The sequence below is a fragment of the Cyanistes caeruleus genome, chromosome 14 (assembly GCF_971803275.1).
Source record: "Cyanistes caeruleus chromosome 14, bCyaCae1.hap1.1, whole genome shotgun sequence".
Taxonomy (NCBI): domain Eukaryota; kingdom Metazoa; phylum Chordata; class Aves; order Passeriformes; family Paridae; genus Cyanistes; species Cyanistes caeruleus.
In genome coordinates this window covers 915,231-941,124 of record NC_141714.1, presented here as the reverse complement: position 1 = coordinate 941,124, position 25,894 = coordinate 915,231, and the positions used below count along the sequence as shown (strand labels likewise).

The 25,894-nt window shown below is 56.5% G+C and overlaps 3 protein-coding genes across 9 annotated transcripts; 2 read left to right on the top strand and 1 right to left on the bottom strand.

Annotated features, from left to right (window-relative positions):
• Positions 1–333: 333 nt before the first annotated feature.
• Positions 334–14,692, bottom strand: LOC111929288 (chloride intracellular channel protein 2-like). 3 transcript variants are annotated; one of them, XM_086850925.1, is made up of 7 exons: positions 14,200–14,692; positions 8,643–9,611; positions 4,209–4,318; positions 3,675–3,800; positions 2,628–2,734; positions 2,060–2,241; positions 334–1,916 (listed from the first exon to the last, which is right to left on the bottom strand). In XM_086850925.1, exons 2-7 carry the CDS (start codon positions 8,697–8,699, stop codon positions 1,755–1,757), a joined length of 744 nt encoding a protein of 247 aa, XP_086707051.1. In that variant the 5' UTR covers positions 8,700–9,611; positions 14,200–14,692; the 3' UTR covers positions 334–1,754. The 3 variants fall into 3 exon arrangements, with proteins under 3 accessions (XP_086707051.1, XP_086707052.1, XP_023782598.1); XM_086850926.1 differs by having other exon boundaries at positions 13,686–14,653; XM_023926830.2 differs by lacking the exon at positions 14,200–14,692 and having other exon boundaries at positions 8,643–10,457.
• On the top strand, positions 10,923–18,191 carry LOC111929286 (protein eva-1 homolog C-like). Of its 2 annotated transcripts, XM_023926828.2 has the most exons (8): positions 10,923–11,040; positions 14,003–14,202; positions 14,936–15,059; positions 15,261–15,413; positions 15,569–15,712; positions 15,870–15,941; positions 16,285–16,374; positions 17,085–18,191. In XM_023926828.2, exons 1-8 carry the CDS (start codon positions 10,959–10,961, stop codon positions 17,468–17,470), a joined length of 1,251 nt encoding a protein of 416 aa, XP_023782596.1. In that variant the 5' UTR covers positions 10,923–10,958; the 3' UTR covers positions 17,471–18,191. The 2 variants fall into 2 exon arrangements, with proteins under 2 accessions (XP_023782596.1, XP_023782597.1); XM_023926829.2 differs by lacking the exon at positions 16,285–16,374.
• Positions 18,192–19,378: 1,187 nt separating this feature from the next.
• Positions 19,379–25,728, top strand: CCNB3 (cyclin B3). Of its 4 annotated transcripts, none has more exons than XM_023926840.2 (12): positions 19,379–21,194; positions 21,825–21,943; positions 22,028–22,111; positions 22,273–22,391; positions 22,864–22,966; positions 23,273–23,371; positions 23,538–23,630; positions 23,889–24,026; positions 24,465–24,620; positions 24,907–25,056; positions 25,240–25,370; positions 25,506–25,728. In XM_023926840.2, exons 1-12 carry the CDS (start codon positions 21,191–21,193, stop codon positions 25,576–25,578), a joined length of 1,269 nt encoding a protein of 422 aa, XP_023782608.1. In that variant the 5' UTR covers positions 19,379–21,190; the 3' UTR covers positions 25,579–25,728. The 4 variants fall into 4 exon arrangements, with proteins under 4 accessions (XP_023782608.1, XP_023782607.1, XP_023782606.1 ...); XM_023926839.2 differs by having other exon boundaries at positions 23,270–23,371; XM_023926838.2 differs by having other exon boundaries at positions 22,016–22,111.
• Positions 25,729–25,894: the final 166 nt, after the last annotated feature.

Genomic DNA, 25,894 nt, shown 5'->3' with positions numbered 1-25,894 from the left:
GATCAACCTCCAAACCCCACCAGAGCCAAGGTTAACCTGCCCAGCCTTCCACAGCACTTCCCTCCGACACAACACAGCCACAGCAAACAGCAGAGCTTCTGAAAAGCCAGACCAGAGTGCCAGGTCCTGCCTCCAAGGAGGAACAGCCCCAGGCACCAGAACACGTTGGGCTGATGATGAGCCAGGGATCCAGGCCAGGAGAGACCGCGGCTACAGCTCCACTTCTGCTAAATCTCAGAGGAGTTTGTACTGCAGGAAAGGAGGTTTGCCCTCCACTCCACAGCACCCTCTATGCCAGCAGCCTTGGCACCTGGCTGACAGCACACCACAAAGGCATATTAAAACATAGTTTATTGCTGTTCTTAGTTTATAAAAACCATCAAACCAAAACCCATTAGTAATAAACCCAGTCCCCAAACCCAGCACTATCTGAGGCAGGCTTGCAAGGACACACCTTTAGTGCAAAGAAGAAAGTGGCAGTGAGGGCTGAGGGGGCTCTGCTCACTTCAGTTCCCACAGAACCCACTGCACCCACTGTACAGTATCGATTGGCCCTGGGGCTGCTTAGGGAGGGCTGGCCAAATTCTCAAGCTCTGGTGGGAGTCCTGGGGGAGCTGGAGGTGTCAGAGGGGGAACATAGGATCTCATGGCTGTGCAGAGCAGCTTTGGCACCTGGTGTCAGTGACACAGGATGTAGAGGCGTTCTGAGCCAAGGGGCACTGCCCACACCTTTCCACAGACACAGTGCTTTGCCAAACAGCTGCTGTCTGTTCTCCTGGGCCTTCCAGGGTGGAAACTAAATGTGTGCCCTACCCTGAGACTTCTCCCAGCCTCAGGTGCCAAAAGTGTTGGTGGGAACTAGGGGGGTATGGAGCTAGAGCATGGCTGCACCCTCTGCAGGGTCCTGCAGGGCAGAGAGGCTTCTGGCCTGGGAGGAGCCACACAGGACTTTGCAGCAATGGCCCTGGGCACTGGCAATCATGGGAGGGATACCCTGATCCTTACCCCTTCACCCTCAGGCCTTTGTGGGTCCCCTGACCCTCTGTTTCCTCCCATAGCTGGTCCTGGCACTGTTGCACCAGCCATCACCCCCAGCACCAGCCTACCCTCATGTCCTATGGGGAGTCAGATCCATGGCACAGGCCTCAACAGTGAGCACAGTTTTTCACTGAGATGGGCTGCCAGGGCAGAGCCTTCCCATATCTTCAGAGGGAGCTGATGTGTCGGAAGAGAGGGCTGCCCAAATGCCAGCCCCAGGTGCTGAGCAGGTTGGCAACAGGCAAATGCAAACAGCTCCAGCCCAGGGGAAGCACTGGGGTCCCACAAGAAGCCCAGGATGGCTGGGACCACACAGGGCTGACAGATGGGGATGGGGAGGCTGGGCTGGCCTAGCCATTCAGGGGTCTCATGTCTTCCACGAAAGCACCGCTGCAGGAGGCAAGTGCTCAGTTTTTCCTGTGGCATGTAGTCACAGGGTGTGAGAAACATTTTCAGGGAGTAGGGATGCAGCTACATCCAGATGGGAGCAGTGTATACATGTGGTCAGCACTGCTGGTGCCCAGGGGTTGCAGCCAGCAGCATGGAAGGAGGAGGCAGTGGCAGGGGCGGTGAAGCAAGGTGCTGTTTCTGAAAGGCAGGAGCTAGCGATGCTGCAAACCCTCACCAGTCTCTCCATCAGCTGGTTTTGGTTGTGTCAGGACTGCAGAGCTGGAGGGCTCAGCCAGGACAACGCTGCCAGCCCACCCCTCCCATGGTTAGGTCATCTTCCTGGCAATGCTGGCATAGGAGTGCTCGATCTCCTCATCTGCAGGACAGGTGTGACTGAACTCATCACAGGCGTAGGCGTTGCTGAGGTAGCGCCAGACGCCCGTCATGTCCTCCGGGATCTCGAAGTCACGGTACTTTTTGGCTGCAATCTAGAGGAGAGGGAAGGAGGAGGAGGCTGAAATTTTCAAGACCTGGGGAAGACTCACCCTCTGGCTTTGGCAGGGGGACTCCCTATCTACTCCTCTTGGAGCAGGTGCCCCTCCGCCCTGGCCCTGGCGGCCGGTGCCATTACCTTGATGATATGCAATTTGGGCAGGAGGTTGCAGTCAGCCAGAGTCAGATGGTCTCCATCCAGGAATTTCCTCTTGGAGATGGTGATATCCTCAACACTGTCCTGATCAATCTCCTCTGGGAGAGGAGTGTTCAGGTAGACATCCAGGCGCTGAAACTCCCGCAGCAGGGCCTTCTCAAAATCTGGGAGGGCAGGAAACCGAGAGCAGTGACTGTGTGCCCTGGGCTCACAGGCAAGCTTTAGGCTATACTGGGCTGACCTGAGCCTCCCACAGGTTTTGCTGAGAGGGAAAAAACCCTCTGGTCCACAACATCGAGACACAAGCTTGACCCTGGCCAGTGTCTGATCCCAGGGGACTACAGCAGCATCACCCCATGCTCTGCTGTTATCCCTGTGGGGGGAACAGAGAACTGTCTTTATCCTTCCCCTCTGCCCCTCCACTTCCCAAGGAGGCCTTGGTGAGGCAGGCAGCAGGAACCTTAACCTGATGGCAGGATTTGCCAGCAGACAAAAGCATTTCTCATGCTGCAGCATGGTTGGCTAGAGTCCAGCAACCCCCAGTTCTTACTGATATTTGCTTCTTTGCGTGGGTTCTTGATGTACGCCGAGAACTTGGCAAAGATGTCGCTGCCCACATCAAAGGACTCCTTGTACTTGGGACTCAGGTGTGGATACCTTGAAAAAGAGACTTATGTCAGTGCAGACAGGGATGGAGCAGGGATGCAGCAGCCTCAGTTCCTAGGCTGTAGAGCCCAGGGCTGGTACTGGGGAATGCAGGGGATGTTTAGCTGTCTGTGGGAGAATCATGATGATGTGAATTACTGCAGCTGCCCCTCTGTGAGCCGTCTTCTATCCTGGGTGTTTACCAGGAGATAATCTCAGGGCAGATACTCCACAGTTTGGGGACACTGGTGGTAATGGAGCACCAGAGCAGAGCTCTGCCTGCAGGCAGTTCTGGCCCAGCCCAGAGGATGCACATTGGCACAGAGAGGTCTCAGGAAGCCAGAAGCTCCCATGACTTCCTCAGGAACTGTATTCTGTTAGCAGACATGTCCCAGGGTGTGCTGCAAGGGCAGACACATTCAAGGAGGCAGATGACAAATGCATTTGAGCTTCCTCTTCTGCAGCAGTGGGGGGGCTGCAGCCACACAGGGCATGGGGGAGGCTGCTTTGGGGGGGCTCCCCAGTGAGCTCAGGGAAAACCACCTCCCCAACCACCCTATGAGCCACCTGCACTGCTGCTGCCAAGCAAGGGCATTTGCCTTCACTCAGCTGAGTGCACTGAACAAAAACAAGCAAAGGGGTCTCACATTCCCCTCTGCCCCAACAGCGCTGCCGCAGCCAGTGCCAAACCTGCCAGTGCCAGGGTCCCTGCAGGGACCTCCCAGAGTGAGGGTACAATGGCTGGTTTTCCATTTCCTCCCATTGTTTTCCATTCCTGTTGTCCCCATGCCCTCCCCAGCCCCTCAGCATCCCCTGCAGGCTCAGGGGGGATCCGCCTGCCCGGGCTGCCCTGGGGCACCTCCTGCCACCCTGCCTCGGTTTCCCAATCTGCCACACCCTGGGCAACACTGTGACAGGCCCCAAAATAAGGAAGGAGTGAATTTGCAATTACATGGGTGGACCCAGGGTCTGCTCCAGGAACTCCTCAATCTTGATGAAGTCTGTTTTCAGCTCCTTGTTGAACAGCAAGAAGGGAGGGTTGGTGCCCGGTGCTAAATCTTTCAACTCTTCAGGTTTCCTGGAGCAGAGAAAACAAACTGGCTCAGAGCCTGTAGCACATCTGCCTCCACCAGCCCCCAGGGAAAGCGGCCATGGCAGAGGTGAGGGCTAGGAGGGGACACAGGACCAGGAGCATTCCCAGCTGTGCTGGCTTTGGGGAGCTGACAAGTGCTCCCCAACCTCTGGATCTGCCCAGCGGTGCCTTCAAGTCATCCTCACATCCAGCAGGATAGGGAGTCCCTGGGCTATGCACACTGGCAAGTGGCCCAAGTCCGTGCTGGCCCCAAACGAGGTGGGCAGTCCGTGAACTATCGCTGTGCAGTGACACACTGGCTACGGAGCAGGCAGGGGCAAGAAGTGCTGATGGGGGAGCTGAGCAGGGCGTGTCTCACCCCACTGCTGGCCCAGGGCTTCAGTGTCATCTCACCTGGTCATGTCCACCGTGGTGACATTGAACTTGACCCCTTTCAGCCAGAGCACCATGAAGAGGCGCTGGCAGAAGGGGCAGTTTCCGATGTTTTCTCCATCCAGACCAGCCTGCCAGGAAAGCAGAAAAACGAGGATTTAAACCTTCCACAGGCAGGATGCCCAGAGCTGAAGAGTCACTGGGCACAGCATGCTGTAGGGAGCCCCTCCCGACTCCGGGGGAGCCCAGCTGTAAGATCCACCCCAAGCCATGGCCCTGAGGGACATTGGAAAGAACATAAGAGCATACTCAGGATGCCAAGGGTCGGATCCTTCCCAGAAATGTGAGATAAAGCGTGGAGGAAGTGGAGAAGGAGGCAGGGGGAGAAGGTGGAGGGTGATTGCTAATGGATGGGGAGGAAGGGAGGGTCTGTTTGGCCAGGAGGCCAGGCTGGAGAGGGTGGGAGAAGGGAAATGAGCTCATGTTTGCCAGGAAAAGAGCAGCTTGTTTTCATGTGCTGTTCATGTCTACCTCTGGTCTCGTGTGTGTTTAATGAACGCAGGCACGATGTCCCCAGGCCAAGAGCCACCCAGCAGCCTGCCCCCAAAGAGAATTTGTGCTGGCATCCCACACAGCACTGGGAGGAAACAGAGACAACTGTCAGCTGCTAAAGGAACTCCTTTCAGCCCCTCTGCATGAGCACAGCCACAGGCGGAGTGAAGCACATTTCCTTGCTATGTAGCAGCTGGAAATATCCTTTGCAAAAACGACTGAAACATCTTATGAGGAGTTTGGCAGGAGGATATGGCAGGGCTGTTCCCCTGTTCACAAAAACTGGCTGAGATGGTGCTGTAAGAGGGAAGCTGTGCTGTGGTAAGAGGTAAAATGGCTCACAGGAAACACAGCTTTTTTAAGAGAATGACTGGGTTCCTAAGCTGCACGTGAGCCATGGTGCTCTGGCTCATGTGGCCACCCTGCCCTGGCAGGGAGGAGCAGCACAGCTCACACCAGCCCTGTCACAGAGGGATGCTGCTCCCAAGGAGCAGCGTGTGGTGGGACGTGAGCCTTAGTGGGGCAATTCTAAGCCTCGATATCTGAAAGTGAGCTGAAGTCCTGAGACTAAGCAGGAGGGTGATGAGATTTAAGAGGATCTGGCAGAGTCAAGTAGCAGCAAAAACCTTCAGGGTGGGCAGCTGGACTTGGCTCCAGAGGCCACGCCACCTCTTTTGGGACCCAAAGACAGGATGGCTGAAGAAGCAGAGACCTGTGCCTGGTTCTTCTGGGCTGGAGGTAGGTGCTGTAAGTCACCGCAGATGCCTAAAAACCTGTGGAGTCTGGAGTGCTCGGCTTCTCCAGGAAGAGAACACTGATGTCAAACTCACCTTAAGGGGGACTGCAAAAGGATCAAAACAACCCCCAATACTCCGGGTAGTAAGCTGGAGCAGGGGGTCTGGTTTTCCATCATGCCAAGATCTTTTAGTCCTTCCAGAGGAAAGAAAACTACTTTTAACAAGTACTTTTTTATGCTCAGTTGTCATGAAATTATGTCATGAAATCTGAGGAAGGAAACGGGAACTGAGAAACGTTGATTCCCTAGGATGTGCCCAACAGTGAAGCTACACGTGAGGCTGGTCAGTGTCTATTAATAGCAAATACTCCCAGAGGGGCTACAGCTCAGGAACATCCTGTGTCATTAAAAGCAAATAGGGCTTCTTTGGAAAGGGGTGAAACTGGGTCTCAGACTTCCTTTGAAGGAGCTGGAGGGGAGAGTCAGAGAACAGTCTCGAGGGCTACCCATGGGCAAGAGAGCAGGGCATCTCTGCTCCCCCTCCCCAGAACCCCTGCCACCTATGACCCCAAACTATGGCTGTTCTTCGCAGCAGCTCCAGAACCAGCAGCTCAGCAAGTGCTTTTGTGACTTTTGTGGTGCTTTTGTGGCTGCCTAGCATGAGGACCAATGCTTTCCTCCCTGCTCTCCCTGCCAGCTGCACTCTCTTCGACTTCCCTGGCCTGGCACAAGGCTCGAATGAGAGGGCCTAATTTGTCCTGTTGTGCCCCCAGGAGCTGTTGTGCTGAGCCATGGGGTGGGGGTAAGTGAGGGGAGGGGTGCCTGGGAATAGACTCTGATTGCCTGCTTCAGTTTTTTCCAGGCTTGTCTGGTAGCTCCAGTCCCTGAGCTGTTCAGGCTGGTCTTCCCCCTGATCTTTTAAAAATAGAGAGGTGGGGAATTTTGGACTAGAGTGAAAAGACAATCAGGATGGCCTCTGCAGAGAGAAAGAACCAGGCCCATACCAGGATGCTCAGAGCTAAAACCTTTATCTGGAGGCATTGGAAGGGAGCTCCACCAGTGCCTGGGCACTGCTGGGGGAGCATCAGGCTCTGGAAGGACCTTGCTGGCAACCAGTGGCCATGGGGAGAGCCCTCCCTGGCAAACGCAAGGCAGCACAGAGTGGGGGGAGTCATTGCTTTGCACTTCCTTCCCCAAAGTGCCTCTGCTGCTCCTCCCACTGCAGCAGGAACTGCGGTGGGGGCACGGACTGACATTCCTCAGTCCTTTACCCTCAGTCCAACGAGGACTAGCACAGAGTCTCTAGGAAGGTTGCAGGCTTTTAGCCCCAGCTTTCTGAGGCATCACTAGGCTGCACAGGGCACTGAAACCCAAAGCTACTTGGCAGTTCCTGTGGTTTTCCCCGGAGTGAAACAACCCTAAATGGAGTGGGAGGAGGGAACAGCTTTGCCTGCTTGGGGCACTGTTAAATATTCAGCCCCCACGGGACCTGCCACAGCTCCTACAGCCACCCTGAGAGCCAGGAAGCAGCTAAATGCCTGGTGAAGCTGCAGAGCAGAGCCTCCTCCCAGGCAGGGAGAGTCTCCCAGCTGGAAAGATGATGCCCTTGCCAGGGACTTGGCCAGGTGAGAAACTGCCAGCCCTTTGGGAACCACCCACCCCAACCTCAGAGTAAAGTGGGAGCTGCTCTGCACCCTGTTCATCTCTATGATGGTAACTCCAACATTTGCCAAGTGAAAGTCAGGCAGGGTGCCGTGCCAGGCCATGCCATGCTGTACCAGTTGGCACCTGTGGGAGCACCAGCTTCCCCCATGATTTACAGCTGTCACTGGTGACAGCAACAGCCATGTCTGGGGCGTTCCCAGCCCAGGGAGGTGCTGATGGCACGGGAAGGTGCCTGTCAGCAGTTAGAGCCGCTGTGTCTTTGGTAAAGCTGGCTCCTGAGTGCTGGGAAGGGGAGGCACAGCACCAACTTATCTGTGTACAGAAAAGGCAGGAGGGTTTTTACACACTAAATTACAGCACAGGGGAAGTCCTGATGATGCTGCTGGTTTTCTGTTTCACTTCCCTCTGAAAACCCCTAGAATGTGCTGCTGGCATTGCAGTCACCTCATGTATCATCTTCTTTTCTAGCCATCCCAGGGAGAACTGTTAAGCAGAGAATTCAGGACTCAGATTACTTTTACCAAGAATATTCTTGTCCAGATTCAGCTTAGCCAAGCTCAGTGTCCATCAAGAAGTGCTGTGGCTACAATTCTGGAGAGGGGATGAGGGAGATTTCTCCTGGGAAGCCTCACATAATCCTTTCTAGCAAGTATGTCTAACTACCACCCAAGGAAGGCACAATTCAGTGTCCAGAACTGCTGGGTGCTTGTGCCAGGGAAGCCAGTGCCCCTGACCCAGACTTTTGGGCACTGAACTTCCCCAGAATGAGAGGAATGAAGCCCATGGACCTGAGTGGCTATGGAGAAACCACCCTTAAAAGCTCGATGAGGTGGCACAGAGAGGCACTGCCTCCTAGTCATTGTCACTTGACAGCATGTTCCAGGGCCCCCTGGCATTGCTGTGGGCAGACACAATTACCAGCCACCAGCTCCTCTCTTTTTTGCACCACCCATGGCCACTGCAGATATTTTGAGCTTGAGTGTTAAAATATTCCAAGGAAAGGGAAAAAACCAGAAACCATTTCCGGTAAATACCCCTCTGCGATGCCGCCCCATCTCGCCCACACGTGGACTCCCGTACCAGTTCCCCAGTACATCCAGGCTTGTTTCATAACCCTGCTCTCAGCAGAAGCTGAAGTGGCTGCTCCCAGCCCTCCTGCTTGCTGTTCCCAGGCTGGGGCTTGTCTTATCTGAGTTTTGAGAGGCATGTGTGTTCCCACTCCTTCATCATGCTGCTGCCAGCCGTGCCACTTCTCTGGGGTGCACAACCATCACAAGATCAGGGCATCTTCCAGACACCCACAGTCCCCACACCACCATGTGGTCCCCCCATTTGGGCAACTTTTGGGCAACCACCAGCCTTTGTGGTGAGTGACCCTGAAATTGGTACCCATCTCCAGCCTCACAGAACATGAAGACACCCATGAAGTTCCACCACCTGCACCCAGCTGGATCTTGGTGAGGGTGAGCCAAAGAGTCACTGCCCCCCGCCCCAAGACCCACCTTCACAAACAGCTCGATCTCAGGCTCCTTGGTGGTGCTGTGCTGCCGACCGTCCATCCCAGCGGTGTGGGGAGGGACCACTGGCCGCACGCTGCTGTGGTGAGTCGGTCTGTCCCCTGCAGAGCTCTGATGGGGGAAGGCTTTCAGAGGGCTGGTGGCTTGGGCCTCCTGGCTGCTCTTACTCTGCAGAGGGCTGGAGCTCACACTTTCCTTCCTTTTGAAGAAGGGAGGAGCAATGGGGTGTGTGCCAGGACCCGCCAGCAAGGGGAGGAAGCTGCAGGGCCTCTCAGATGTGACTCAGCATGGGTCTATCTGGTCACACTGAGTCTATCACACCCACCCAGGCACTCCTCCAGTGCCTCCGAGCAGTGGGCTGGCACCTCCAGCACCTCTGGTGTCCACAGCACTGCTTCTGTCTCTTTCCAGCTGGGAGCAGGGGTTTATAGAGGAAATGTCTTGCCTGTTGCTCCTCCTGCCGCTCCAGTCTTGGCCCTTTGCCACTCTCCTACTCTCGTGCTGGTGTCCGGTGCCCCAGGGCTTCTTGATTGATTTGGGGTGAAGCTGGCTTACCTTTTCGCCACCTCCTGTGTCTGCATTATGACAAGCAGCCACCCGGAGGGAGGGTCCAGCTCCTCTCCCAGCCCACCGGCCTCGGGGGATCCCTGCATGGGCTCGTCTGAGCACCCCTCGTTGCAAGGAGCTGGGCTGCACAGGGCAAGTGCTCAGGGAAGCTGAGTGGAGCAGCCTGGACACCTGTCACTGACTTTTTGAAGCTGGGGCACAGCACTTGGGTGGGAAGGATTGCAAAACAGCTAAGGCAGGATGTAAAAGATGCTGAAGGGTGCTGGGGAGCAGTGGGGAACTCCAGAGTGCCCCTGGCAGTCACCCAGCTATGTGGTGCTTGGCAGGATGCTGGGATGGGATGTCTTCAGGGCTGACCCTCAGTGGGGCCCCATTCCTGGAACTGGGCTGTTTTTCAGGAAGGATGAACAGTTTGCTTTCCTCCTCAGGACAGGAACTGTTTGCTGTCAGATTACTCTGGCTGCAGACAGCTTCCCAGCACACACAGGCTTAACTCTAAGGCAAGACCTGTCTTGCACCCCCAGACCACATAGCTGGTACAATTGCACAAAATGGGGATCCCCAATGCTTGACTCAGCTCACCCCCCCCCCCCCAGCTTTGATAAGCTCCACCTTTCCCCAAATAATCAAACTCTGATCAGACAGCAATCTCCCTCAAGGCAATTAAGACAGGAAATTATTTTGCAGAGCCCTAGAGGAGTATCCCCAACAAAGATGTTTCCCCTGGTCCTGCTGCAGAGCCCAGAGTGGTGCTAACACTAAGAGGCTGCAGGGGTGGGGAGATGAGGGGGGCATTTTTTTTCTGCCCTATCAAAACTTTGGGAGTTTGAGAACTCTTCTCAATGGGACAGGACACTGACTCACACTTTCATGGTCAAGAGGTATGTACTGATGGCACTGTGAGTGCCCCACAGGGCCACGGCATCACCCTCATGACAAGCTCGACACCCACCCCAGCTGATGTGTGCCAGTCCCCGCTGCTGCCACAGCCGTCCCTGCCTGGGCAGTGCTGAGCCTCCAGGAGCTGTGATGGCTCCTGGCACTGCTAGCTGCTGCTGTCTGCTGATCTCAGCCGGGTGCAGAGCCAGCAGCTCCAGTCCATGGCATTCCCCTCCAACTGAAGCAGCAGGCAGGGATTCAAGCCCTGCAGGTGGGAGGTACAGTAGGACATGGTGCCCTCCTCAGGAGGTGCCGGAATGCCCCGTCCCTCGCCCCACAGAGGCTGCGGGGAAGAAACGTGACGCTGTTGGGAGCAGGAAGGGTGTTTGTCTTTTCTGCAGGAACAGCCGCCTGAGACGCAGTTCAGAGAGCCTTTCCCTTCCTCCTCACAGAGTGAATGGCCGGACATTTGCCGAGATTGAGATTACAGCACACATGTATCTGGATCTCTGTCTCACTGTGTCTGGGAGAAAGCTGGGGGCACTTTGCAAACCTTGCCAAGCCCTGTTCCTCTGCCCAGGGGAAACAGAGATGGGAGGGAAGGGGCTGCCGGTTTCTCTGCCAGCAGTGGGATGCCAAGGCACGGCTCACCCGTAACAGGGTGCCCTGGGGGAAGTGTTCCTGTGCTGAGAGTGACCCAGCTGTCCCGAGCAACCTCTGGCCCTGGGCAGCAGGCTAAGAGTGAGCGCACATGTGCCCGCCCAGCCTCGGGACTTCGGCAGGGCAGAGAAGCGAGCATTGTCCCCGCTCAGTGTCAGCCCCGGCTGGCACCGGCTGGGACACGGCGGCTGTGCCATGGCCGGACTGGTCCTGCCAGCAGTAGCCGTGGTCCTCCTCTGCTTCGCTGTGCGTCTGGAGGCCAGCCCGGAGCTGTCCGGTGAGTCGGGGTGAGGGCGGGGAGGAGGGGGATGCTGAGAACTGCGCTGGAAGAACTGGGAGGGCAAAACGACAGCAGGTTAGAGGGGTAGGGACAAGGGAGGTATAAACCACAGCGGGCCAGAGTGAGTTTCCCCAAAATGCTAGGATTTCTTTATCCCCATACAGGGCTGTTCTCTGCAAACACTCTGCCCACAGCCCCGCTGTGCGTGAGAGTGGCTCCCCAGCTCTGCTGTGCGGTCTTAGATAGTTTTCAGGCAGAAATGCAAAGAAACAAATATCAAGCCAGTCCCTGAGCTTCACCTCAGCCACGATGCTCAGGTCCTCGGTGCTGAGCAGTGTGTAGAGCTGAAGGAACACCCAGGAGTGCCCTGCCAGCCTTCCCTGCTCTGAGAAGGGGAGGGAAGAGTTGGGTTGAAGCTGTACCTCGTCCCTAGATGGAGCAGGTGGTTGTGCCCCAGCTAGAGTCACTCGTGAGTGGGGATGCTGCAGGGTGCCCTGCCATGAGGCACAGCATGGCCCAGAAGCTCTCCCCAGGGCCATGCCAGTGAGCCTTATAGATGTAGACAAGACAGAAATTTGGGATCCCTTTGGTCCCAGTTCTTTGGACTGTCAGAACAGGTGCAGGCAGGTTGTGCACCAAGCATTCCCCAGGGGTTATCTGGAAACAGCCATGCACACCATCTATCCACTCAGCTGAGCCCAGGTGGGTGAAAGCCTGATGCTGCAGGGCGCGCTGTGCTGAGGAGGATGTGATTTCATCTGGGCAGAGCTAACGGCACAACCGCAGCACCGGAGACTTGAGTCAACTGTACTGGCACAAATCACTCACAAAGTCTGCCTGCAGCCTCCTTGACAAGGCTCCACCCAAAAAAACATCCTCACAACTGCACACTGGCCCAAAAGAGTGTGATGGAGAAACCTCTGCCTCCATGGCAGTTTTGAAATACAAACCTTCATCCGGCATGGCAGGAGAAGAGGGTCCCTGCCTCAAGGCTGTATTTGTGTAAACCTGTTTCTTCTCATACTTCTCCACTGAGTTCCCTGCCATCCCTAGGATTTGGCTGAGCCCTCTGCATCCAAGGCTGCCCAGCAGCGGGGGTGTAGGCAGCCCTACATCCAGCAGTGTTGGATATGGGCAGGTGGGTTTGGAGTCAGTGCTAGGCAGAGACCAAGGCCAGGGTGGCTCTGAAACCTTCAGGAGACCCTGACTGCTGCCAGGTGTGGAGCTGGTGCTGCAGGTGTGGGGCTGCTGCAGGGGATGCAGAGGAAGGGGATGGGGGCTGGCAGCCTGGGCAGGGTCCTGTGCCCCTCACAGCCCCCAGCATCTAGTGATATGGGGCAACCAGAGGAGAGGGACAGGACAGGGTTTGTCCTGCCCCCTCTTCATGAGCACTGCACCCCAAAGGTCTGATCCAGCTCTGTGCCATTCAAGGAGCATCTCTGCATCACACTGGAGCTTTGACCTGGCTAGAACACCTTGTCTACTGCCACCTACCCTCCTATTCCTCTCCTTTCCTCTCTCCTCCAGCATGCAGAGAAGCAATTGAGGGCTTGCTTCTGGGAAGCTGTAGCCACCCACCTGCTCATCCCAGCTTGTGAGGGATAATGCCGAGGGAGAGATTAACTCTGGGCTGGAGGCAGCTCCCAGCTGCACTCACTGACATCCCAGGGAGGGATGCTGACTGCAGATGCCAAAGGGTTGGAGGCAGAACTGAAGGTGAAAGGGGCCCTTTGTGCTGCTGAGCCTGGCACCAGTTTGCGGGGGGCGGGGGGGAAGCTGGTACTCCCACTTTCTTGTCTTGGTTTGGGAGACTTTGAAACACTGGGGTTTGGGGGACAGGGTGCATGTCCTGCCCTGGGCCCCAGCAGTGGCCTGGGGCTGAGATTCAAGTTCCTCCAAAGACCCCACAGCTGGGGTTTGGGGTCTGTGATCTGCTCAGAAGCACCATGTTGCCCTGTTCCCATTTCCCAAGCCTCAAAATGATGCTTCCCCTTTGCTTTTGTTTTATTCAAAGCTGCCAAGTGCTTCGTTCAGGGGCTACACATCACATTTCATCAGCTTTTCTTGCTTCCCCAGCCACTGGTGCCTGCTCAGAGCACCTGGCATCTTGAAGAGCTGTTACTAAAACAGTTTCCTTGCCCACCCAGTATATCCAATGCCAACTGGAGCCAATGCTGCATGTTAAGCCTTTGGAGAGGCTGGGCAGGACAGTCCCACTTTGTTCTCCCCTGTAAGGAAAACAATGGGGGCAGTAGTTTGGGACACAAACTAGGCCAGATTGAAAGAAAGAAGCATGCTGTGATAGGAATTCAAGGAGGAAAGGAACAGTGCCCATAGAAAGGGTTGTGATTAAGAAATAATTTGTGCCAACACACTGGGCTTCTTCAGCAGAGACCTGAGGCCATCTGGGCTCAAGTGATGACTTTGTGGTTCACACTCATCCATACTGACCCAGACAGGTGTGGGAGATTGCAGCAGCCCCTGGACCCTTCTCTCATGGCTCATCTTGTGACAAAGTGCATCCTCCTCACCCTGGCTCCAGGGATCATCACTGGGGGACCATCTCTGGCTCACTCTTGTTCCCTCCGCACTATGGCTCCATGACAATCCTGATTTTCTCTGAACAGTTGATAGCTACTTACGGGATTTCCCCATCTTCTCTGATCTGCTGTACTGTCTCCAGTTTTCCTTTCCTGTTGCTAACCAGTTCAGCTATTCAGTGCTGCTTTCCAGGCTCTTGGCAGCAATGCTGTAGGCAAGGTTAACTACAAGCCCATCTTCTCTGCTGCTGTCCTGCTCTCATCTTGTTCACCCCATAAGTGCCTCATCTCAAGATGTATCTCAAGATGATACTTCTCAGAGAAGTATCTCAAGATATCCTCACTGCCACCAGCACTTGGGTGCCCAAGTGGCCCTGGTGTCTTCTCTGGACAATGCCACCCCTGCTTTCCCCTTCCAGGGTACCTGCGCAAGGTGCTGAGGAACCACACTGCCCACACCTGCGACGGAGAACAACTCCTCATCATCTGCCCTCGCAAAACAACCATCAGCATCCTCGGGGCCTTCTATGGGCGTCGAGTGCCCAGCACCAACCTCTGCCCCAACCCCGAAAATGCCTCCCAGGAGAGCACTGAATGCACGTCAGCCACTGCCCACCTGGTAAGGGAGGGATGCCAGGGGCCAGGCTGCACACCCATCTCCACATCACTGAGCTGCCTGCTTGGGCTGGGGGACTGCGGGCACTGCAGCCTCCCCATGCCCCGAGGAGGTTTTCATCAGCATCGGGATTACGGAACCACGGAATCCAAGAATCACAAACACTTCTTGAACTCTGTTAGGCTTGGTGCTGAGAGCATTTCTCTGGGGAGCCTGTTCCCAACCGGAGGATCCCCGGCCCGAGTCAGGAGGCGGCAGTGAGGGATTAAAACGCTCTCTGCTGTCGGCAGCCCCTGCTCCGCCGCGGAGCCGCTGCTGTGGGATTTGTGGGGACGAAGCGGGGGACACAGAGTCCCACAGCCCCCAGGGCCGGGCTGCCCGGAGACTCCAGCCGGAGCCGAGGCCCGGGCGCGGGGCTGAGGCGGCGGCCCCTCAGGCCCCTCAGGGCCCGGCCAGGCCCCGTCGCCACCTGGCGGGCGCGCGGGGACACGGCGGGGCAGGGCCGGGCGGGACAGCCGCCGTGAGGAGCTCGGCCGTGGGGCGGGCGAGGAACTGCTCCGGGAACGGCCACGGGAGCTGCCATATCTGCATCGGGGCTGGGCAGGAGCAGCTGTGGGACACTTCTGTGGGGCGAGATGCCACTTCCTTGAGCCCGGTGATGGTACTGATGGGCAGGAGGTGAGAACAGCCTCAGGACTTCTCACCCAGCTCACAACTGTTTCGCTCTCCTCTCCAGAAGCTGCTGGATGAGTGCCAGGACCAGCAGTGGTGCCAGTTCTCAGTGCACAGCCAGGTCTTTGGGCCAGACCCATGCCCTGGGACACACAAGTATCTCATCGCTTCCTACAAGTGCCGGCCAGGTGAGGTGGAGCACGGTCTGGGCAACCCTGCATGGGCTCTCTCTGGCATCAGCTGCTCAGAAAGGGGCAGGGAGGAGAGCATGGCTGCTCCTGTACCTCACAGCCCCCTTTTAACCCTCCCTTCAACCCTCCCCTCTGCCTAAGAGGGGGGCTGCAGGTGATTCAGGATGCATTGGGGCACTCAGCGATGTCACTTCCTAGGGAACCATCGGGTCAAGACGGTGTGCGAGAATGACAAGCTGAGGCTGCAGTGTCGACCGAAATCCATCCTGGCCATTTATTCTGCAAGTTATGGACGATTCTTGCGGGGTAAACCAGAGTGTGATGCCTTGAACACTGGAGGACCCCATATAGGTATGCCAGAATGGTTTGAGACAGAAATGGGGCAGGAACCATGCAGAGAGTTTGGCACAAGTTCACCACCTGTGTCCCTTGGCCTTTGCTGGCTGATGCCCAGCAGAGAGGGGCAGGCAGCTCTGCCCATGGATCCATGCCTTATGTCTCTGCAGAGTGTGTGGCTCCAGACGCTCTGCGCAGGGTCTCCAAGAAATGCCATCGCAAGGGGAACTGCACCGTGGCTGCTGACAAGGCCACCTTCGGGGACCCGTGCCTCCCCGGCACAAAGAAGCAGCTGCGAGTCTCTTACACCTGTGGTGAGAGCTCCCCACAGAGCCAGAGGCACAGGGGCCACTGGTGGAGTGTCTGCTGTGCCCACCCCGTGCCAGGCATGGGGGCATGGGGCTCCCCAGGGAGGCAGGGGCTGCAGGGAAGGAGCAGGGTGGTGATGCTTGGTGTGTGCTCTCCTTGCAGTTCCCAAGCAGCTGCTGGAGGAGGTGGGCCCTGACACTTCGGACCCCTTCCTGCTCTCGGACTACATGCATGGTAATGTGGGGGGAGGGAGGTTACACCACAAGTGGTGTGGCACTGTGTCCATGTTGGGTGAACCAGACTTTCCATGGTTTGTCTGCATCCCTGGTACCAGCTCCAGACTAGCATCTGTCACATGGAAGCCATCCCTTGGTCATTGGCCATTCTGAGGGGATGGAGGTGGTATCTGCTGGGAGCAGGGGAGAGGAGGGCACACGGGGTCATCCCTGCGGACAGCAGAGCACTTGTGCAGGAAGGATGGAGTGTGGTATGGGGAAGGACAGGCAGGAGCAGGCAGCCAGGACACAGGGCTCCGAGAACACCTTGTGTCTCAGCCTGCACCCCCTTGTCACTGCAGGTGGCTGGTACAAAGGGCCCAGGTTCTCCAGGCTCCAGGAAGACCGCATGATTTTTACTAGCTCTCTGGCAGCTTTTGCCCACCTTTGGGGTACGTGTCCTCCCTGGGTCTCACGCAGCACCCGGGGAAACAGGACAGGCTGGGGGGTGGCTGACATCCCAGGTGGCCCCAGCTTAACCCAAGGCTCATCTCAGAGGCAGCCGGACTCCAAATTTCTCCAGCAGGATCAACAGGCACATGAAGAAGCAGGGCACCAAGCAGCCATGCTGGGTTTGGGGTGGACAGGTGGGGCGGGAGCTCAGAGGCTGAACAAGCCACAATGTCATACAACATCAAAGAGTCATGGTGTGGCTACATGTGGTGTCCTGCCTGTGGACCTTCCTTTTCCAACAGGCCAGATTACCCCCTGGGTCTTTTCCTTCCTGCCCTGTCTGCAGGCACTGATGGAGACCACTTCTCTGCAGGCAAAAATTTCCCTTGCCAGAGGAAATAACTCATTTAATCCCCCAAGGGATTATTCTTTCCCCTGCTCTGCTCTGCCTACCCCACATCCCAGTCGAGGTTTTCTTTGGGGAAAGGCACATTTCAGGATTATTGGTGGGTGCTGATGAGGCTCTAGGTGATACTTCCATGATCACTGGGGCAGGGTCTGTCCTGCCTCTGCAGCCTGGGTGGTGAGGGCATCCCTGCTCCCCTCCTCTTACTCCCATATGCCTGGCAGAGGGGATTTGCAGGCACTGATACCCCACAGTCTGCAGAGCCGTTTGTACCTTGGTGTCTTTCTTTCCTTTTCTCTTCAGGTGTTCCAGAGAAAGTTGCCCTCTACTTTCTTTGTGGAGTCTCAGGAGGCCTCATGCTGCTGCTGTGCATCATAAGCCCCAAGACGACCTTCCTCCAGGAGCTGGGGGAGGCTCTCAAGGACCCAGAGCTGGGGAGCAGCCTGGAGCTGGGCAGGAGCAAGCTGCGGGATGAGCAGGATGAAGACATCCCTGATGACAGCTCCTCAGACTCCTCCTTCCGCCGCCTCACCCGCACCTACCGGGCCACTGACGGCATCTTCGGCCCTGAGCTGACAGCAGCTATGGAGGGAGCAGTGGAGCACCAGGGCCACAGCGGGGACGAGATCTGGATGCCCAAGGAGTCAAGCCCATACGCCATACACAAGATCAAATCAGCCACCAAATAAGAACTGGAAGAAAATGGCTGGAGGGCAGCAGCAGAAGGGTGCAGGCTCAGTGGGATCCGACATCAGAGGGACATAAGTTTGGGCTCCTTGGGGTGACTGGACGTCCCAAGCAGCTCCAGTGTGTCCATCAACCCACTGCTCCACAAGCATGGAAACCTCTCACCTGGGGGTAACATACAATTCCTCGGTTTGGTGAGGGGCTGTGTAATGGTTCTGTGGGCCACAGGCTCCTTTGCCACAGATGCCACTAACCCTAACCTAACCTCCCTGTTCTCAGCTTGCATCGTCTGGCTCTAGAGTTTAACCCTGATCAGCTGTGCCAAGTCTACCCTGAGCCTTCGAGGCTGTTTGCTCCTATTTCTCCTTGGGTACTGGCTTCCATTCCTGGTGCTGCAAATACACCCTGCACTCAGGCACTGTGCCAGCAGTGGAGAGGCAGGAATGGCCAGGACACAGGAGGAGTGGGTGTGTAAGCACAGCAGCATAGCCCCACCACGGTGCATGCCATGCAGCCCTGCTTTGCCAAGGGAGCTACTCCCCAGGCTGGGGCCACTGGCAGCTCAGCACAACACTGGCTCTCATCTCCCTGCAAGCATTCAGGAGCTCTGTCACCCTATGTTGCTCTGCTTTCCTTTCTATTTTCCCCAGAGGCAGGAGAGCCCCAAGTTTTAACTTGCTGTGTTTTTTTCCAGTGAATAAATGCAACAGGTCTTAGGCACAAGATCTCTCCCTAACCTTGGTCATTAGTAATGAAAAGGAAAAAAAGAAAGAGGCAAAGTTCAGCCCTCCCTGTGCAGAGAAGTACCTTGCCTCCCACCGCTGCTTCTGGCACTGGGCCATGGGAAGCAACAAGTTGGGCCTGTTGTGCCACAGGAAGGGATAAGGGGAAGGAAGAGGGGAAAAGGCAGTCTCCATCTGTGTCCCAGGAATGATGCTTCCCTGTCCTTGCTGTTCTTCTTGAGCCTGGGGCTTCCCATCTGGTAATCAATCCTGGAGCAAAGGTCCCCAGATACCTTGCAGAGGGGCAGTCTTGCAGTGCCAAGAAGCCAGGCTGGGGCTGAGGTCTGCTTCAACTCCAAAAGGCAGTGCAGGCTTTTTTAGTGCTGTGGGAAGAGGCTGGATGGAAGGAGCAATCCAGCTCTCCTCACGAAAGGAACATGCCAGGCACAAATGCTCTTGAGCCAGCACACAGCAGAGTCTAGTGGGAGGAGTCAAGGACCTGCATTCTACCTGATTTGAGGTAATGTCAGAGCCCAAGGATAGCTTGTGGAGCTCTCACCTCCAGCTCACCCCCAGCATCCTTAGATTGTGTGCAGGACTGAGACCACAGCCTTGCCTCAATGTCTGGACAGCTGGCACAGCTCCTGCTGTACATCCATGGCTTCACCTGGCACTTTTTGCTCTCCTTATCTTTTCTCCCACATGCCCCATGTCCAGGGGCAATTTCAGCTTTCGTGATGCAAGTCACACTCCTGCAGCTGGCCTGGGATTCCCAAGAGCCTTGTCAGGAGCACCAGCATGGCAGTGCTTTGGAAACTGGAAAAGCCAGCTTCCCAATGCCAAGCAGACGTGAACCTCTCCCAAAGCAGGCAGTTCATCTTAGCCTCCACAGAGCTGTGGGCAGACTTGGATGGGAGTTTTGGCTGAGAATCTTATCCCACAGGATAGCAATGTTTCCACTGGCAGTGGGATGTGTCCTGGCTCTGCCTGGCTAGTATGCACTCAACCTGTATTTTGGCTGGGCTATGTACTGCCTTAATTTGCATGGAGAAAGGCACGCACCTGGATCCCACAGGATCCCAAATGAACAGCAAGCGAGCCTCATGAAGCCTCCAGGCCAAGGACAGAAGCAGTGACACCAGGGGAGCTGGGGCTGGAGAGGACAAATGGCCAAGGAGGGAGCAAGGTGGGTTGGAACTGCAGGAGCCTTGACCAGTTTTGGGGACTGAAGGGACCCGGGTTTAAACCTCCACTGAACCTGTGAGCAGAATTCTGCTCCTGGTTGTCCATGACCCAGGTCTTTCTGCTGGAGATGTGGCAGAGCTGCCTGCATGAAGCCCAAGCCGTGTGCCTGATCCTGCCCACAGGGCCCTTGGGCAGCAGGTTTAAATCCCCTTGGATGCTGGCACTACTGTGTTTCCCTAGCCAGGGGTTCATCAGCTCCACCCACAACAGCAGCACATGAGTGTGTGATTATCTGAAAGGGTTTTCTTGGGTTAAACTTAGGAATTTGAAAGGTTTTTCTGGGAATCTGATGGCTGGGAGCTCTCCTCTGCTGCAGTCCTGAGGTCCTGTGTTTACCTCAGCAGGGGCTTCATTTGCACCAGAGCTCGGTGCAGTGCTAAAGCCCCCAAGAGTTGCTGAGGGCACAGGATCCCTGCATAGTGGTGGTATGAGAGCAAAGAACTGTACTGGAAACTCACAAAGGAGCAGAGTGATACAGTGAGCATCAAGTATAGGAACATGGATCATGTGTCTGACACATGAAAAGTGGGTGGCTTTTCCAAGACTAGTTTATCACAGAACAAAGGAAGCTGTGGGTGTGAGGAGTCTCATGCATTCCTTTCCTGATAGATGGAGATTGACTTCAAGCCAACTGACAGCCTGAGCAAGCCTTCTCCGAGCTCTCCCTGCCCAGCAGCCTGGCTGCATGGCAGGGGACTCGCCAAGAACTGCAATGCCCTCAAGGCTAGTTCTTGATACACACAGGTTGATAAACCCTCAGCAGATGTTTGATAAGTGGCCAGTATCTCGTACAACCCTGTAGGGACAATGACTGTGATGTGTACCTCGGTAACTTTGACCCTGTCCTGGTTGCTGAAGATGATGGGGCAGGCCCAGTGAGCCTCACCCTGAACTTGGTCAGTCATGCCTATGTGACACCACATGAATACTGCTCCTGTGGTACCTCAGACAGTGAAAGTAGGGTTAGGTGAGATATGAGAAAAAGATCTTCCCTGTGAGGGTGGGCAGGCCCTGGCACAGGGTGCCCAAAGAAGCTGTGGCTGCCCCTGGATCCCTGAAAGCATCCAAGGTTGGAGGGGGCTTGGAGCGACCTGGGCTCGTGGAAGGTGTCCCCACCCATAGCACGGGGTGGACCGGGATGAGCTTAAAGGTCCATTCCCACTCAAACCGTTCCGTGATTCTCCAAGCGATCCGAATCCTCCGTTCCTGACACTGGGTCAAGGAAGGTGCGCGGCCAGCACACCCTGCTCCCCAAACAGAGTTCCCCAGCCCGGTGGGAAAGGGCAGCGCCGAGGTCTGGGATCCACAACTTCGGCTGCAGGCGGAGGCAGTGGCCCGCGGAGGCCGCTCCACCCGCTCCGAAGGACAGCAAGGCCCGGGCCGCCGGGCCTGCGTTCCCCCCTCCGCGGCCCGGCCGCCACGCCAGCCCCGCCGGGCCCTCACAACGGATTAACGGGCACCCGCGGCCACCAATCACTGCCCGCCCGGCCCGCCCGGTCACCAATCACTGCCCGTTCGGACCGCACGGCCCCTCCCCTGCCGCATGCTCGCCCTTCCATTGGCCGCCGGGGCTGAATTTTAAACCCTGCCGCCCTGCCCCTTAGCAACTGAGTCCCTCTGCGCCCTCCGATTGGCTGCAGCCTGGCACCGCCTCGCATTCTGATTGGGCGAGGCTCGGCCAGTGCTGGCCGGCCGCTACCGAACTGCTACTTTCAAAAGCGCCGGGGCCGGGGCTGCGGGCACAGCGGATCAGGCATGGGTGAGTGGGGAACGGGCGAGTGGGGAACGGGCACGGGTGAGTGGGGGAACGGGGCACGGCTGAGTGGGGGAACCGGGCACGGCTGAGTGGGGACGGGACATCCTGGACATGGGTGACTGGGGGGGATGCCCCGGCGATGGCTGAGCGGGGTCTCCGAGGGCTGTGGGGGAATGGGCAGCGCTGGGACCCTTACTTGGTAGGCATGGGGACCCTGGAGGGTGCAAGGAAGTAGGGGCTTCCAAGGTCCCCGACTCCCCAGGGGACGCTGCGCGTTGTAGGGCAGTGGAGATCTCCAAGACCTCCAGCTCTCCAAGGAAGTGCAAGCCCTTGCATCCTTCTCTAGGATGCAGGAATCTGAGAATTGCCTGTTTCCCCTCCCACCTCGCCCAGCAGAGTGCTTTTGGTAGTGGTCTTTGGGGTCCTTCCTCCATGGAAGCACCCCTAGCCAGATTTGTCCCTTGCCTGGGCTTGTCTTGGGGCCCCACCCACCTGCCATGCTCAGGGAAGGGGTCAGTCCTGCTGTGCTGACCCCCAGCAGGGACAAATGCCCCCCTGTTCTGCCGCAAGCTGGGAGGGTGTCCCTGGAGGCAGGCCAGCAGCAGCCCCCATCACATCATGCTTTGCCCCCAGCTTGCTCGCAGAGACCAAGGGAGAGGATGCCGTTGCCACGCAATGCCAAGATGCTGACCACCAAGCAGTCCCGAGCAGGCAAGGTAGGCCCTGCTGCAGAGAATGTCGACCCCGAGAAGGTGAGCACCAAGCCAGGCGAGGGCTGTGTAGCGGGGGCTCCTGTGGGGCAGCTGACCACCATCTTCTAACAGCCTCTATTGCAGGAGGAGAGCTGTCATGCCAAGAGGTCTTCATCCTCACCCCAGGGTGGGCCCAAGAAGAGATCAGCGTTTGGAGACATCACAAATGTGAGTGCTTCTTTGAGGGTGGGGGCTCTGGTGCCCCCTGTGAGCCCCCCGTGGTGGAGAGGCGCACCCCATGCCCAGTAGGGAGAAGAGAGGTCTCCCTGCAGGGCATATCTTACTTTCTACTGTGCAACCCCTGTATGACCTTGTTCTGACCCAAAAAGGCTCGCAAGAACCAGGTGGTGGCAGGGAAGAAGGAGGCTGTGAAAGTTGCTCCACCCAAGGCACAGAAGGCACATAATGCCTTGGGGGTGGCCAAGAACAATGAGATCAACCTAAAAAAGTGAGTAGCTGGGGGCAGGGGTTTGCTGCAGAATTGTCCCATGAGGCTTCCCTTGGGTGATGGAGGCTGAGCCAGATACAGGAGGGAACTAGTATCTCTACTATAAATTACATCAGGCTGTGGCAGGGGAAGGTTATGTTGGATATTAGGAAAAATTTCTTCCTCAAAAGGGCTGTCCAGCCCTGGCACAGGCTGGCCAGGACAGTTGTAGAGTCACCTTCCACAGAAAGGATTTAAAAATCATGTTGATGTGGCTCTTGGGGACATGGCTTAGTGGACATGGCACTGCTGGGGGAATCATTGTCCTTAATATCTTTAAAGGTCCCTTCCAACCTAAGTGGTTCTAAGAGTCTGTGGGGATATTTTAGGGGTGGTTTTGCCCCTTCCAGAAGTTGCAAGAGTCTCTGGAAGGCCTCTTTCAGCTAAAAAATTTGGTGTTCTCCCAGCAATGATTTATTCTCGTCCTTCCCAGGTCAATGAAGAAAACTCCCCCAACAGCTCCTGCAGAGCCCAGAGTGAGTCCTGTGCCAGAGAAACCAGAGTCTGTGCAGGAGCTGAAGCTCCATGAGGAGAAGGTAAGGACCCTGGGCTGCAGCACTGCCCCAGGCCCATCTTCTGTGGCTGCCACTGTTGGTACTGGGGCACCAGGCAGTGCTCTGGGCCTTGGAGAAACTTCAGCCAGTGTGATGGAAAGCTGAGGAGGGGGCAAACCACACTACCGTCTTCCTTCAAGAATCCTCCTCTGGGGAAGAGTTGGGCAGGGACTGCAGGGTGATGAGGGCAGGTAGAAAAAGGGGGGTGCAGAGGGGCAGCAGCCTTGCCCCAACAGTGACTGGCACCCACAGGCCCCCCCCTCATTGCTGCCTCTTCTGTGCCAGCAGGTACCAGCAGTGGAGGACATTGACAAGGAGCAGTTGGGTGACCCCTACGCCAATGCAGAGTATGCCAAAGAGATCTTCGAATACATGCGGGAAAGAGAGGTGGGTCCAGGGGGTGACACTCCTGTCTGGGGAAGGAGTGACTGCAGGCAGGGCTGCTGACTGCCCAGAGGCTGTGACCACCTGGCAGGGGCCTGCACAGGGTGAGAAGGGGCTTGTTTGAGGCTGGGCATGTCTGCCCTGTCCCTGATAGCTGGCTCTTTGGCAGGAAAAATTCATGCTTCCTGACTACATGGAGAAGCAGACAGACATCAGTGGGGACATGCGTGCTATCCTTGTGGACTGGATGGTGGAGGTGCAGGTGAGAGGGCACAGCTTTCTGCAGAGCTGCCCCCATGCTGCCTTTGGCATGTGTTACCTCAGTGTGCTGGCAGAGGCTCCTGCAAGCATTCCCAGTGTAGAGCTGATCCTCCCCCTGTGCGGCCTAGGGATGAGCCTACATCCCTACCTGTGAGCCTGGCCCATGGGCACCCCCTGGCCTCTGTGAGAGCTGGGTGGGACTGGGCAGACCTAACTTCTTTCTGAAACTCTGCCCTGACCCCTGCTCCCATTCTTGCAGGAGAACTTTGAGCTGAACCATGAGACACTGTACCTGGCTGTGAAGCTGGTGGACCACTACCTGGTGGAGGTGGTGAGCATGAGAGAGAAGCTGCAGCTCATCGGCTCCACTGCTATCCTCATTGCCTCCAAATTTGAGGTGACTCTCTGTGTGCTGTCCTGGAGTGCAGGGACAGAGAGGGGCTGTGCCACTGTGGTCCCTGTGGGGTTTTGGAGAAGGCCAGGCCACTGCACTGAGAGCTGCCAGGGTGGTATGTCTGTTATGCTCCTCTTTCCTGTATCCAGGGCTGCAAATGCAGCTGTGACAGGCTGAATCCTGTCACTGGTGTCACGGGAGAACCAGCTTCTCTCTGCTCTGCACAGACCATCAGAATACCTTAGTTTACCTAATGCAGGCATGGAGCTCAAGCCAAGGGCTGGAGGAGTACAGGCATCACAAGCATCCCATATGGTGTTAACAGTCCATGCTGAGTCCAGCAGCACATGAACAGTTACAGGGACTGTGGGTTGGCTGGGACCTCCTGAGTGAGGCCAGGATGAGCCCCCATGGGAGTGCTGAGCAGTTGTGCCCCTACAGGAACGGTGCCCACCATGTGTGGATGACTTCCTCTATATCTGTGATGACGCCTACAAGCGGGAAGAGCTTATTGCTATGGAGATGAGCATCCTCAGCACTCTCAAGTTTGACATCAACATCCCCATCCCCTACCGCTTCCTGCGGCGCTTTGCCAAGGTGAGTGCATTCAGAGGGGTGCCCCCAGGGACCCCTCCTCTTGGCTCCATGGGACAGTGACTCGCATCGCTGTGGCTTCAGGCACCCAGTTGGCATCAAGGAAACTTTGTCCAGGTCTCCTCAAGACAAGCGGTGTGAGGATGGTGGTCTGTGCTAGGCTGGGTGTGTGGGATCCCTGTCCTGTGCCCTGGAGACAGCATTACAGCATTCTAGATCCCAAAAAGGCTGGGAAGGGGGAGCAGCATTTCTCAAAAGGCTGAGCCCTTTCCCTGCCCACTGGCTGTAGTGTGCCCGTGCCACCATGGAGACACTGACACTGGCCCGCTTCCTCTGCGAGATGACCCTGCAGGAGTACGACTATGCTCGTGAGAGCCCCTCAAAGCTGGCTGCCAGCTGCCTGCTGCTGGCACTCACCATGAAGAACCTTGGGGGCTGGGTGAGTACCTGCCTAATTCAGAGTACCCATCCCTGCCGAGGCAGCCTGGGAGGCACTGCAGTGGGAGGCAGTGGACCAGTGAGTGAGGTGATCTGCTCGGGCTGTGATCAGATTTGGATGCTGGACAGGGAAGATGATGGTTGTCCTGGAAGGACACAGCTTAGCCCCACTGTCCCATTGCAGACCCCTACACTGCAGTACTACAGTGGGTACAGTGCCCAGGACCTGCACCCCCTGGTGAAGAGGCTGAATTTCCTGCTCACGTACCAGCCCCGTGACAAGCTGAATGCTGTGCGCAGCAAGTACTCGCACAGGTGAGAGCTGTGGGGCTCTGCCTCAGGCCTGGCCCCACTGCAGGCTTGCACCCTTGGCTTCTGCAGGGATCTGGGAGCACTGGTGGATGGGTGTCAGGGCTGTGGTCGAGCTCTAAGCCAATGTATTCCTTCCAGGGTCTTCTTTGAGGTTGCCAAAGTCACCCCCATGGACATGCTCAAGCTCGAAGAGATACTCACTAGCTCCTAGCCCTACTCTGTAAATAGGCCTGTAAATAATGGGGTACCCTCAAGCAGGGTGGTACCATGTACATAAGTAATAGTAATTTTAACTGAGGAAGAAGGGGGGTGGGGGAAAAAAAAAGTCATGTGTAACTATTAATAAAACATGTTTGTTGTACATACTGGCACTGCAGACTATGAGCCCCAGCACTGTACTTCCCCTTGTGATGAGACAGAAGGTGAGAGCATGGTGATGGGTGGGGAGCAGGAAGCTCAGAGGTGAAGGCTGGAAAGGCATTCTCAATTCCCTCCTCCCCACCCCTCACCTTCCCTTTAGTAATGAC

What these genes read in the sequence shown, in the direction of transcription:
- LOC111929288 (XM_086850925.1), bottom strand. Translation starts at nt 8,699, where the DNA reads ATGGACGGTCGGCAGCACAGCACCACCAAGGAGCCTGAGATCGAGCTG. An exon ending in ACCACGGTGGACATGACCAG is followed by an intron (nt 3,801 to 4,208) that starts GTGAGATGACAC and finishes TCTCTGCTCCAG; the next exon opens with GAAACCTGAAGAGTTGAAAG. An exon ending in ACGCAAAGAAGCAAATATCA is followed by an intron (nt 2,242 to 2,627) that starts GTAAGAACTGGG and finishes CTGCCCTCCCAG; the next exon opens with ATTTTGAGAAGGCCCTGCTG.
- LOC111929286 (XM_023926828.2), top strand. Translation starts at nt 10,959, where the DNA reads ATGGCCGGACTGGTCCTGCCAGCAGTAGCCGTGGTCCTCCTCTGCTTC. An exon ending in GCGAGTCTCTTACACCTGTG is followed by an intron (nt 15,713 to 15,869) that starts GTGAGAGCTCCC and finishes CTCTCCTTGCAG; the next exon opens with TTCCCAAGCAGCTGCTGGAG. An exon ending in AGCTTTTGCCCACCTTTGGG is followed by an intron (nt 16,375 to 17,084) that starts GTACGTGTCCTC and finishes TTTTCTCTTCAG; the next exon opens with GTGTTCCAGAGAAAGTTGCC.
- CCNB3 (XM_023926837.2), top strand. An exon ending in ACTGGATGGTGGAGGTGCAG is followed by an intron (nt 23,631 to 23,888) that starts GTGAGAGGGCAC and finishes CCATTCTTGCAG; the next exon opens with GAGAACTTTGAGCTGAACCA. An exon ending in TCCTGCGGCGCTTTGCCAAG is followed by an intron (nt 24,621 to 24,906) that starts GTGAGTGCATTC and finishes CACTGGCTGTAG; the next exon opens with TGTGCCCGTGCCACCATGGA.